At 35.3% G+C, this 13708-nt stretch overlaps 1 protein-coding gene across 1 annotated transcript; it reads right to left on the bottom strand.

Moving 5' to 3' along the window:
• Window positions 1–2658: 2658 nt before the first annotated feature.
• Window positions 2659–13237, bottom strand: LOC150099198 (uncharacterized). The gene is made up of 2 exons (XM_090403865.1): window positions 13069–13237; window positions 2659–6816 (listed from the first exon to the last, which is right to left on the bottom strand). Exon 2 carries the CDS (start codon window positions 6441–6443, stop codon window positions 4965–4967), a length of 1479 nt encoding a protein of 492 aa, XP_090259991.1. The 5' UTR covers window positions 6444–6816; window positions 13069–13237; the 3' UTR covers window positions 2659–4964.
• Window positions 13238–13708: the final 471 nt, after the last annotated feature.

The raw sequence follows: 13708 nt of genomic DNA, 5'->3' as shown, positions 1-13708 counted from the left end.
CTCCTAAACTTAAAAGTACTGGATTGTGATCTGAGCTAAGTTCGTCAACCACTTGAAGTTGGAATTGATGAGAAATGTTGTTAAATATAGCAATATCCAAAACATCAGGTCTGCCGATCACTCCATAATGTGTTGGCTCGATCGGGCCTGCAATAACAATATTTCTCTTCAAGGCAAAATTGTAGAGGATCATTCCATTGTTGTTAAAACTCTTGCTGTTCCATAAAGGATGCTTGGAATTGAGATCTCCTGCTACAATTATTGCTTCAGTGGTGTCTAGTAGCTGAGAGAGATCGGAGGGGAGAAGTGGTTTGCCAGGGGGGGGTTGTATACAGAATAAATCTTTAAGCTGCCTGCATTGTTGGTATGAATTTCTATGCCCGTCTCCTCGAGGTTAGATGTATTAGTCTTCTTAATCTCGTTATAGCGGATGTTTCTTCTGACAAAGATGGCAGTGCCTCCACCTCTAGCACTGTGTCTATCATTTCTAAGTAACGAGTAGTTTCTGAGTTTGGGATTATCGCAGGTGAGTCTCGTTAATGAGGAGAATATCAATTTGTAAATGATCTGTAAGTTCCTGTAGTTCCAAAATTTTGTTGTTGAGACCATTTGCATTCCAGAATACTATCTGCATAGAATTTGATGTTGAGGCCGGATTAGTCATTAATCATAGAGAAGATGACCTGAGTATTCCTAAGGAATTTGTTGGTGTCGGCTTGGATTTGTTTTGCTAAAGGCCGTTAACATCTCCCCTAGTGAGGCAGCATGAATTGCTGAGGAGTTTTGACTGCTAGTTGCAGGGAGTACCTCGGTGTTACGTGAGGAAACTGCCGAAGCATAAGATTTATCTGGCGTAACTACCCACGCTTTGATTTCAGGCGCAGATCTCATGATACTTTTCTGAATGGATGAGACTGACTCCTGTCTAAACTTTTGGAGGTTGGATGGATGTAGAGAACAACCCTTGTAATTCGCAGGATGTGGGCCACTGCAGTTCGCACATTTAGCAGGTATGGTCTTTGGCTTGATGCAAGTGTGCGAGGGATGGTTGCCACCGCACTTTACGCATTTGTAGTCTGCTCTGCATAGCATTTGTGCATGCCCATATTTTTGGCAGCGATGGCATTGACCAGCCGATGCCTTTCTTCTCAGTGGCTCAGTCCTGATCACCAAGTTGCAGACTATTCAGAGATCATAGATTTCTCTCTGATCTTTACTGATCTCCACTAAGACCAGAGGCATGGGACGCTTGTCTGCTCGACACATACGAGAAATCTTGATCGGCTCCAAGTCTTGTGATCTGAGGTCAGTAGCTATCTCTTCTGATTTTATGTTTTCTACCAATCCTCTGATCACTACCTTAAGGTTTTTTTCACTTTTTAGTTGGTAAGTATGGTATGGTAATTTTTCTTCATCCATTAGCCTGGTGAGCTGGCTGTAGTCCATTGTTCCTTCGGGCTGTATACGGACTCCATCATTTGTGTTTTGGGCTGATGAGAACTTGATGTTATTGTTCTTCATCATTTGTGCAAGTGACGACCATTTTTCCTTAGATCTCAGGATTACTGGTGGTATCCTCTCTTTGGGCTGTGTTAGTATATCTGTCTCTGCTCTTGCAGCAGATAGCACTGATGTGTCCATTTGATATACTATTTCCGGCTCTGCTGCTGGTGAACTCTTCTTACGCTTTTTTCTGCTGACAACCTGATAGTCTGTAGAGTTATCTGAGTCCACTAGGGGCTGGTCGTTAACCGGTGACATAATCTCTCTGGTGTTATCTTGAGAAGTGCTGGGAAGAGGGTCAGGGGATTGACAGTCCTCTGTATCCACCTCTTCTACTTGGTGGATTGCCACCTTACCTGGCCATTTCCTTTGTAGAAGGCCTCCAATATGCTTAAAGACAGCCAAAAGCTGTTTCAAATCAAGCTCGTCGTATGGAGAGTCCATAGTTTGGCTTGAGAGAAACTAGCAGTTTCCCGGGTAATCCTGTAGAATGAGAGTCTACTAGCAAATCCCGTAGGCAGCTTAGAATAAGCGTCTACCAGCAAAAAGTTAGTCTGTTATAGGAGACTATCCTAAAAAACGAGGAAAAAGGAGTTTCAGGAGTTTACTTGGACACAGTGCAGCGATCTACCTCCCTAAAAAAAATCATTCAACCACCACTGGTCCTCATTGCGGGTGGGGCCTGCTGGCCATTAGACCTCTGCATATTTCATACAGAGGGGAAGATAGTAGATCACGAACTGTGTTAGTTCCAGTGCAATGCAAGCTTTCCGAAAAACCCTATATAAAAATCAACTAGGCAGCTAAAGGAATACGTCAGATCACAGTGACAGCAAAAACTCGTCCTTAGCTCTAATCTTTAAGCAGATGCATCTTTTATTTTGTTCTTGTTTATCATAATGGCAACTGCAAGTATAATAGGGAACAGTGAACTTCATTACTCAATTGATGCAGTTAGCTCCTGTATTAGGGAACTTATATATATATATATATATATATATATATAGATGTCATACAAATATTCCAACAAATGGTGATATTTTACAGTAAGCATCATTATGAATGGGCATACTGAATACAATTCATTATGACAATATATTATTAAGAAGTCAAATAACTTTTATTCATGATTTTTGTATTCTCAAAACTTGAAGTTGTCCTTTCCAGATATTCAAAAATATTTGACAGCAATAACATATTTTGGAAAACAGAGATGAAGTTAATTCTAAACAACTATGCTTTTAGATGCATAAAACTGAAATAAATGTACACATATTTACAAACAAATCACTTGTTTTAAAATAATTTAAACACAATTCATTTCCCATTTGCCATTAAAACAGTGTGATGTTAATAAACTTCTCAAACAAATAACTGCTGCAAACATTTATCAGTCATTTCAGGTGAAATCTTGAGTGTGCAATATGAGATGGAGATTACGAATATAATGAAAGTTTTACACAGGTTGGCAATCAAGAGCACAATATTATTGAGACGTATAAGGTTTCTTCATTTATAGTAATTGTTCAAGAATTATAGGATACATATTTTCACTTTACCGAAATTATGCATGTTTTTATTTAGATTTCCTAAAATAGGTATATAATTGACTATACGTTTTTAAGGGAAACAGTTGTTCTACTGTATCTTATCACACCAGGACTATAGTATACGTATGATCATACAGTTTCTCTGATAGTAACCTCTAAAGTGGGTGCAGATATGAATTACTGAAGCAATATCATCACCAGTGAAATGCTGGTTATGAGGAGAGATTAGAGGGAATAGAAATTACCAAGCAAAGTGAATAGGGTGAAGGCAACTGATATGAGAGATACTTAAGTTATGAGGGAATTTTAACACATTAACACTGAAGGCATCATTCATAGAAGGTAGAGTTGAAAGCTTTATAAGTTAGTGTGGTAAAGCAAGGAATGTGGAATGAATTTTTGATGTAGAGAGAATGATATGCAGATAGAAGACTTCATTAGGGAGCAGGCATAAAAAACTTTAAGACACAGTATGACAAATGTATTAAAAACTGAGGTGGACCTTAAATAATAAGTCAATAGATCAGGAGATTACAATAACAAATATTTCTCATTTTGTGCAAATTCTTGAGATTTTAAACAAAACTTTACGGTGAACAAATTTCTAACATTTGAAAGTAAAAAACTTCAACTGGTAATTAATTTATGGAATTAACAACGCATATGAAGTATATTAATTAAAGATAACTTTAATGAATCACTTCTATATTTCGGCAATGTCACATTGCCATCTTCAGGAACATAAAGATATGGTATGTGCACTAAGGAACTAACAAAGCAAATGAGGAAGAAAGTAAGAAACTAATTTTGTTTCTAAAGTCCTAATGGTGCCCTCTTGTGGGCTAATTTGGTAGTCTTGGCAGTTGGGCTGAAGTTCTCATAATGAAAGTCTCCCAAATTTGGGGCAGTTTCATGCACCCAAATTTGTTGAGGTTAGGAACGTTTTTTAGAGCTGCTGAAGATTCTTTGAATAATCTTTCGTATTTAAACTTGCTGCGATGGATTATTTTTGTTTTCTTCCAACGAATTTTATGGTGGGTATCTAAGGCATGGTCTGCCAACCCAGAGCGGCTGTACTGGTAAAACCGGATGTAGTCTTGGTGTTCTGAAATCCTGATATTTGTTGTTCTGCCTGTTTGGCCATAGTAGGACAATTTGCAGCTGCAAGGGACCTGGTATACACCAGGTAGGTCTAGGGGAAGTGGTTGGTCTTTGGTAGAGCAGATAAGGGATGCCAACTTTTTATATGGTCTGTAACAGGAAGTAAGGTCATATTTTTTGAGGATAGTTATTTTTTCAGAGGTGCCCTGGATGTAGGGGATAGTGATAGACTTGGTGTAGTCTTTATTGTGGAGGGGGGGAGGGAGGTTGTGGTTTATAGGTTTTAGTATTTTTTGGATTTTTTTGGGGTTATAGCCATTGGCTAAGAAAGTGTTGAGGATGTGGTTTAGTTCAATAGTCAGGGCCTTGTCATCTGAGCAGATTAATTTTGCCCTGTTATATAGTGTTTTTATCACCCCATATTGTTGTGAGAGGGGGTGGTGGGGTGATATACTTCTTATGCGTTGTTAATTCCGTAAATTAATTACCAGTTATGTCTAACCAACGTATAAGTCTTACTACTAAAAAACTTCAAAAGTTGTTTATATCTCAAATAGTCAAAAATAATTTCCCATATTTGCAGGGAAAATGTTTCATATAATGTATTAGCAAACTTTATGTAATAATATTGCAATTCCTGTATATTACACTTCTTGAAATGATATTAAGGAAATGATGATGTGACCAGAGTAATATAGAATATTATTCTGATCATTAATAATAATAATAATAATACAGGATTCCATCAGAATAACATACAAATAACAATGCAGTGTTTAAATGTTCCAAAAATTTCAGAAATGAAATGTCTCATTTGTGCAATCTCTTGTGTCTTTTCAAATCAAAAGACCTTGAATATGATTTCTCACAAGTTTCACACTTGAAAGGTTTCTCATTAGTATGATGAATTCTTGTGTGTGTTTTTAGATGTGAATTTTCTGAAAATGATTTCCCACAAAACACACATGTAAAGGGTTTATCATTAGTGTGAAGTCTTATATGCACTTTAAGACTGGAAGCTTGAGAAAATGATTTACCACAAGTTTCACATTTAAAGGGTTTCTCCTTAGTGTGAACTCTTGCATGTCTTTCAAGGCTAAAAGAACGTGAAAATGTTTTACCACAAGTTTCACATGTAAAGGGTTTCTCATTAGTGTGAATTCTTATATGCTCTTTAAGATGATGCAAGTAAAAAAATGATTTCCCACAAGTTTCACATGTAAAGTGTTTCTCATTAGTGTGAACTCTTATATGCTCTTTAAGATGATGCAAGTAAAAAAATGATTTCCCACAAGTTTCACATGTGAAGGGTTTCTCATTAGTATGAACTCTTTTATGCTCTTTAAGATGATGTAAGTGAAGAAATGATTTCCCACAAGTTTCACATGTGAACAGTTTTTCATTATTGCGATGTTGTGTGTTCACTGAAAAATTAGAAGGTTGTTGTTCATTGGAAATAAAATTTGTTTCATTAATGTGAACTTTTACATGTCTCTTAAGATGCTGAGCATAAGAAAATGATTTCCCACAATTTTCACATACAAAAGGCTTTTCATTAGTGTGAATTCTTATGTGATCTTTAAGATTGTGAGAATAAGAAAATGCTTTCCCACAAGTTTCACATATAAAAGGTTTTTCATTAGTGTGAAGTATTTTATGTCTTTTAAGGAGTTTGGAATATGAAAATGACTTCCCACAAGTTTCACAAGTAAAGGGTTTCTCGCTAGTATGAAGCATTGCATGTACTTTAAGAGAGGAAGCTTGTGAAAATGACTTGCCACAAATTTCACATGTGAATGGTTTCTCATTAGTGTGAACTCTTATGTGATCAGTAAGATGGTGAGAGTAAGAAAATGACTTGCCACAAATTTCGCAAATAAGAGGTTTCTCATTGGTGTGAACTCTTAGGTGTCTTTTAAGATGTTGAGGGCAAGAAAAGGATTTTCCACAAGTTTCACATACAAAAGGTTTTTCATTTGTGTGAACACTTAAATGATCTTTGAGATTGTGAGAGTAAGAAAATAATTTCCCACAAACTTCACACATGAAGGGCTTCTCATTAGTGTGAAGTATTGTGTGTCTTTTAAGATGCTTAGAACAAGAAAAGGATTTACCACAAGTCTCACATGAAAAAGGCTTTTCTTTAGTGTTAAGTTCTGCATGTGAATTCTGATTACTTGAAAATGATTTGTGACATGTTTCACCACTGAAAAGTTTCTCATTTGTCTGATCGGTTTCCTGCTTTATAAGATCACTGGGGTTGAATATGGTATTGGAGGAATCATACATTGTTCTTGTTTTGAAAATGATTCACTCAAAGTTTCAGAGGTAAAAATTACAGGTTTTCTTTAGCCTAAATCTTGCTATAAGATTTAGGCTAAATCTTGCTATAAGCATTAAAATTTTGAAATTGCTTGTTTTAAACTATTAAATGATTTACCAGATAAAAAAATTCTCATAAGTGGAAAGTAGAGTAATTTTCTTTCATGACGTCATTATTTTCAAATTCCTGAGCATTTCACATGTTCTCCATTTATCAGATAAATGGTTCTTCACTTTCTAAAATGAGGATCAATTACAATGTTCAGTAAAAAAAAAAGGATGATAAACAGCCAAATAGCCAGGTCTGTCTCTCTCTCTATACACAGTGGGATCAATTATCCTGCAAGCAAGAGAAGAAAAAAATCAGGTCAATGTTTACACAATATCTGATAGAATATATTCACTAAAAATGATATTTAATATTATTTTTAGTTAACATAGTTTTTCCACTTGGTTATACTATAAATTAAAGATACTAAGAAATTATATACTTGGTTTAATCCTTTATCCAACTGTAAGCAAACAAAGTTTGTGCCTGAAATATAATCAGAACTGGGACAACTTGTATATAGAAACTAATGGCTCCACCTCACTTGGCTTAGTATCCCAATGCATAGCATTATACATACCAATAAGGATATGTGCTTTGCATTGGGATACTAAGGCAAGTGATGTGAAGTGTCATTAGCTTCTATCTTGCCAGCAAAGTTTGGTCGATTGGTAGAGCCCCTGATACTAATGGCTTGCAAAAAGTTAAGTAAGTTTGAACACGGTTAGTAGTTGAAAGGGAACTATCATTCGATGCTGTTGGCACACTCTCCCTTGATGAGTCTTTGGATTCCATGGAGGTGTCACATTATAATATATACGAATTGCCCCAGTCCTGTTTATATTTCAGGCACAAACTTTGTTTGCTTACACTTGGTAAGCAAACAAACTTTGTTGGTATCTTCAATTATATTACTGGTAATATAATATAACCAATAATATGGTTATATTATATTATTGTGTTATTGGATTACAGTGTAATACAGTAACAATGTAGCATTAATACTAAAATATCACTATAAAACAAAATTTATTAAAAATTATCTCTCTGTTCCTCTTATCTTATAATTTATGAAGGAAAAAATATCATCATATCATTGTTTTATAACATTGAGAAAAACATACATGTGTACCTCGACTCATCAGTCCAGGTGACCTTTTTCCATGTGTCGACGGTCCAATGGTGGTGTTCCTGCACCCATGCTAATCATTGTGCTTTGTGACGTGCGGTGAGCAGAGGTACCCTAGTCAGGTGGTGGCCTCTGTACCCCATAGCGAGCAGATGGGTCTGAATGGTGTGGCTGCTCACACGTGATTGCTGTCCAGCATTGAATTGCCAAGTGATATGTGGCACTGGGGCTCATCTATCCGCTGTTACCATCTGAGCTAGCCAACGCTGTCCCCTGTCATCAACACGTTGTGCACCACGGCAGTTTTCCCTGGTGGCTGTGGTTTTACCTGATTTCATGTACTCATGACTATAAAAAGCCCAGTGCCTGCACGACTTCAGAGATGGAGTGCCCCATATGTCTGCTCCGACTATCTGGACGTAATTGAATTCGCCGAGATCTCGAGTCTTCCCCATTCTGTGCTCGACTATTACTCATATGGCCAATACAAGATCTGACGACATCCTCGTCATGCAGCATGTGGCACTATTCCATTTGCAGGGGCGATGACAGCACCATTTTGCCAACAAGGCAGGTATCTCCAATTCAACTTCTCATGTACTTACTATATACGATTGTTGTCGAGATTATTTCTTAAACACAATTGGAGTTGCAAGACTCATCGTGGGAGATCAACACTAGCCAACACAAAGTCTATCATACCACTCCTTAAAGTCGTCTACTGTTTGCACTCTCGCCACCTCTCAGGCAATCCAATGTTCCTACCACTATCCATGCAAAAAAAAAAAAAACTTACTCTTTTACTTCCTACTTCTAGGAATGGCCCTTTGACCTTGCCTCAATGTTAATCCAATAATAACCCAAAAAAGCTTAAATGCCTCAATCATATCTCTTCCCCCTTTGTCTTCTATCAACCAAACTGTGCATATCCTCAGTTTATCCTCATAGTCAACATTTTTGCTATCCATCTCCACACCCTCTCCAAGGTTAATTCATCTCCTTCAAATGACCAGATCCAAGCACAGAAATCCAGATGTGGTCTGATCAAGGCTATATACAATGGGACTACTACTACCATCCTTTTATCTCTCATGGTCCTCCTCAATATTGCAGTGATTCTCTGAGATGTCTTCATAACCATTGCAATATGTCCTCTGAAACTTGAATTTCTATCTACAATCACCCCAAGGTCCATTGTTTTCCTCCTATTCTTTCAATATAACTCCACGAAGTGATTACGAACGAAACATCTCATCTGTGGATCTCAAAACCTAACATTTAGCTGTATTAAACTGACATCCTCATTCAGGTGACTACCTTTCCAGCTTATTCAAATCACTTCAAGACATCAAGTACTGTAACTAATAACCCTCCCAATTACAGATAAATGTTGAAAGATTTTTCACTTGGTTATACGATAAATTAAAGATGCCAAGAAATTAATTCTTGGTTTCATCCTTTATCCAAGTGTAAGCAAACAAAGTTTGCACATGGTGTAACCTCACAACTCAGCTACTTGTATATAGAGGCTAATGACCTTGCATCGATTGCCTTAGTATCCCATAATACTAAGTACATATCCTTACAGTTGTATAATGCTATGCATTATGGGAAAGTCCACTACACAGACTAGTTTCAACCTTTATTGAAGTCTGTTTAAGTTTTGGGATACCTCTCCAAAAACTCTGAGTGATCTACAAAATTACTCTAAATTTCACTGGGTGATCCTAAAAGATCACTACTATGCTCATTACTCTTGACCTAAATCACTCCAGAACAGAGACTCAGCTGTGGTTCCACCCAGTGACAGGCAAAACCCTGCCACCAGGTATAGCTTCTCTCTACTCCCCAGGAACAAAACAAACCCAATGATGGGTATTAATACATGTCATCAGTGAAAGCCAGACCCAGACCCAACTCTCTGGGTACCATGGTTGAAGTAATGCAGAAGTCATATATTTCCCATATACAAGTAGTCAAAAGGTGTCCCAACTTATTACTAAAATACTCTTGATTAGAGATAGATAATGAATGTTTATTCACTTGGATATAACTCAAAATTATATTTTTGGTTTCATCCTTTATCCAAAAGTATAAGAAACCAAGAATATAATTATTATTATTTCATTACACCTTCGCCTTTCTCTAGTACTCTAAAAAAGTTTTTCTCCCAGAAACTCAGGTTTTTCATCTCGCGCACAGACAAATTGGCCCCTCAGAAGCAATTTACAGACAAAAAATACTAGCTGTGGTGGTTGTGGTGGGCAGCAGATGCCGCCGATGTAGATGATTGGTAGAAGAAGTTCGGTGTAGTGGTGGAGATGGAGAGTTGTACAATGGGTGTCCTCCCGTGATGAGTTTCAGACTCCTTGGAGGTGTCATGAATAATAATAATATAATTTTGTGGAATATTTAATTTATAATATAACCAAGTGAAAAAATATTCAATAGTTTTTCAACACATGGCTGGAGGAGAACAAATCCTTGGAAGATGAAAGCATGGTTAGCCGGTTATATAAGGACAAGGATTTTTTGCTTGCAGACTAGAAAAAAGTGTGTGTTGCCATAGGAGGGTAAAAATTCTTGTCAACAAATAAGTTTTAATAAGAATCATAATACCGATTGTGTGAATAATGATTATTGTAGTTATTCAACAATAAGCAATGACAGGCGAAAAGGTCCAGCTCCTCTTTGTTCTCTATCATGATTCCAGGTCAGGTGGCCTGTTTCAGTCTCAGCCCAACATTTCATTGGTATGTTACATCTTCTAAAAATCTTTTAAATTTTAATTCAAACTATTTATTTTCTTTTCAGAATTGATAATAACAATTCATCCTGTTAGTCATTTATCTCTCTAATATCTAATGTTTCTTTCTGGTAGAACATTGTTACTTTATAGATTTTTGGTTGTGGGTATATATATATTTCTTTTTCTAATTTACTGATACAATTATCCTAACTCTTCTTATGAAGTTTTCCTGTCTCTTTTTTTTTTTGTTTGCTACTTCCCCTCCCCCTCTTATGTTCTATTTTGTTTAACAGTTTTCTTGAGGTAAGCCAGTTAATGTGTGCACTATTTATCTTCAATTATGTTCTGGATTTCATCATTCCATATTTTGAGTCCTTGTTTGCTTTCCCAATTCTTCCTAGACTTTTTTCTGCTGCTTTATGTATAATCAACATCAGATTTTTTCATTCTGTTTTAAGTATATTTATTTGTTTTCTTAGTATGCATTTTTTTTTTCTGTTTGTAGTAAGATATTTATTTATATACATGTTCATTGTCATTTGATTTTCTTTCCTTTATCCAGTTTGGTATTACCCAGCATTGTAAACTCCTATCATTTATTAATTTTGTTAGTTTATTATTGGCAGTGAAGTAGTCATTTATTCATTTTTGATCTCTAACTGACTAGGTAAATTTATGATCGTGTCTGGAAAAAAATAATAATAATAAAATAAAATTAAATTAAATTAAAAAAAAAAAATATATATATATATATATATATATATATATTAATTATTCTAAAGTTACTGTAAGAAGTAAATTCTGTTAATCTTTTCCCATTTTCATTAAGACAATTATCTTCACAATTACTCCATGCAGATAGTACTGATTCATTACCTTTTCTTGCATTTGCTACCTGCTATTAGTATAAAATCATTTGGGTTTATTTTGTCTAATATGTCCTGTAATGACTTATAAAATTCTTCACTTACTTCAACTTCTACTGGGACATATGCTCGTATAATTCGTTAGTTATGTCTTCATTTTATTCTTGTTTCTTTCTAATAATCTTTTACTACAACAGCTGTAAATATGTATATTTTCTTTTCAATCTTTTTTTTTTTTTTAAATCCATATCAGTAATCCTGATCTAGCTCTCTCTCCTTTCTACTTCAAATTCACAATATACCTGTATATAATCGTTCTAATGAAATGTCCAGTTAATAATAAAGATGATACTAAGAGCTAAGAGTTATTAGTACTTTGTCCTTGCAACACAAAGAAGTCAGTAGTGAATTTCGACAAATATGATTAACTAATGTAGAGAACTAGAGATGAAAATTGGTTGGTTGCAAATTTATTGCATTTCAGTAAAAACTTATTTAGCATCATTAAAACCTGTTTCCTCTTTCTTTTTTTCTCCTCACCTGCAGGATAATCATGAATATTACTGAAATTTTTATTCAATTGCGAAAGCTAATCTAAAACGTTATTCATTTTAAGACTATTAATTCAAAAAGAAATCTGCATGCATAATCCAAATCCTCCCAGTATTTAAAAACAGTTCATTTCGTGAGAGAAATATAAAAACACCAAGCAAATTATGATTGAAGTCTGCTGTTGTTTCTTACTAAAAATGAAATGAAAAAAACAAAAACAAATACAAACAAACAAACAAAAAAAAAACTAGAGGATTTCGGGTGGGGAGAGTAATTCCCACAGCATTCTACATTCAACATACTTCAATTATAATATGTTCTACATTCAGTTATTCTTACAAACCAAACAAGCTGATTAAGTATTATTATTATGTAATACACAACCCAAGAATCATGCAGGGTGCATGATTCTTGAGTTGTATATTACATAAAATCTGAAACCTGTAGTGTTTCAGGTTTTTAATGCTCAGGATTCTATGTGTCGCCATGTGCTGGTCACTGTTGACACTAATTTTCCTGTGTAATGTTTCTAATTTTGTTAGGTGGCTGCTTGATGTGTTTGCATAGACTGTTATACCGTATCTGAGTAGGGATTCGCAGATATTGTGATATAGGAGTGTTTTTTTTTTTTTAATGTTGGATGGAATAATGTCTTTTACTTGGAAGAGTTTTGCTGCGATGATCCGGAGTTTGGTATGTAGGTATTCTATATGTTTTGTCCATTTAAGGTGGCAATCTATATAGAGACCAAGGTATTTTGCATGTGTTACAGGTTTGGTTTGATTTTCGGACATTTGCAGGTATTTTTGTTGTTAATGCACCACTGTCGATACACTGTCACACATGCCGCTGCATTAACAACAAAAATACCTGCAAATGTCCCGAAATCAAACCTGTAACACATGCAAAATACCTTGGTGTCTATATAGATTGCCACCTTAAATGGACAACACATATAGAATACCTACATACCAAACTCCGAATCATCGCAGCAAAACTCTTCCACGTAAAAGACATTATTCCATTTAAGATTAAAAAAAAAACTTCCTATATCACGGTATCTGCAAATCCCTACTCAGATACGGTATAACAGTCTATGCAAACATATCAAACAGCCACCTAACAAAATTAGAAACATTACACAGGAAAATTGTGTCAACAGTGACCAGCACATGGCGACACATAGAATCCTGAGCATTAAAAACCTGAAACACCATGACATTAACAAGGAATTACTTCAACATCACCTATCGAAACAATAGAGACACATATCGTATAACACGACCAACAACAACCCTCTACATTCCTACACCCTTCAAGAATTCATGCGGTTCTTCTGTGAGATCACATCAGATACCAACGCAACTCCACAACCTACCAAGAAATTTAAAACACATAGATAACTACAGAACATTAAAAAACGAACTATGGAAAATATACCAACAAAGTTAATACACCATTAACACTAATATACACTTCACAAATCAGCAGTATCCAATGCCTACAGCCCATGCATAAACAGTAACAACAACATAAATAGTGAAGGCTAATCCCACTCTCTTCATAAAAACTAACCCAAGCTTCGAAGTAGGTGAGATTAACTTGCCTCACCCATCTACACGTAATCCTTATAATCAAAGGCAGAAATATAACAAAACAGTCAGTAAATTACAAAACAATAAAGAAGATCCTGATTATCATGTAATAATATCGTTAATATAATATTACTATGTAACATGAAAAAAATAATGTAATAAATTATTCCTCTTATTAAAAAAATATGTAAATAATGTTTTACATTGTATGTTTGTGAGAAATAGGAAATATAATATTTTAATTGCACATGTGTAAATACTGTTGTATAATCACTCTTTCTCAAACTTTGAA

This window comes from Typopeltis vanoorti, chromosome 14 (genome assembly GCF_054136105.1).
Source record: "Typopeltis vanoorti isolate ZY-2024b chromosome 14, IOZ_Tvanoo_1.0, whole genome shotgun sequence".
Lineage (NCBI taxonomy): Eukaryota > Metazoa > Arthropoda > Arachnida > Uropygi > Thelyphonidae > Typopeltis > Typopeltis vanoorti.
The sequence above is the reverse complement of the archived record's forward strand: the minus strand, read 5'-3'. Positions and strand labels throughout refer to the sequence as shown.

What these genes read in the sequence shown, in the direction of transcription:
- LOC150099198 (XM_090403865.1), bottom strand. Translation starts at nt 6,443, where the DNA reads ATGTATGATTCCTCCAATACCATATTCAACCCCAGTGATCTTATAAAG.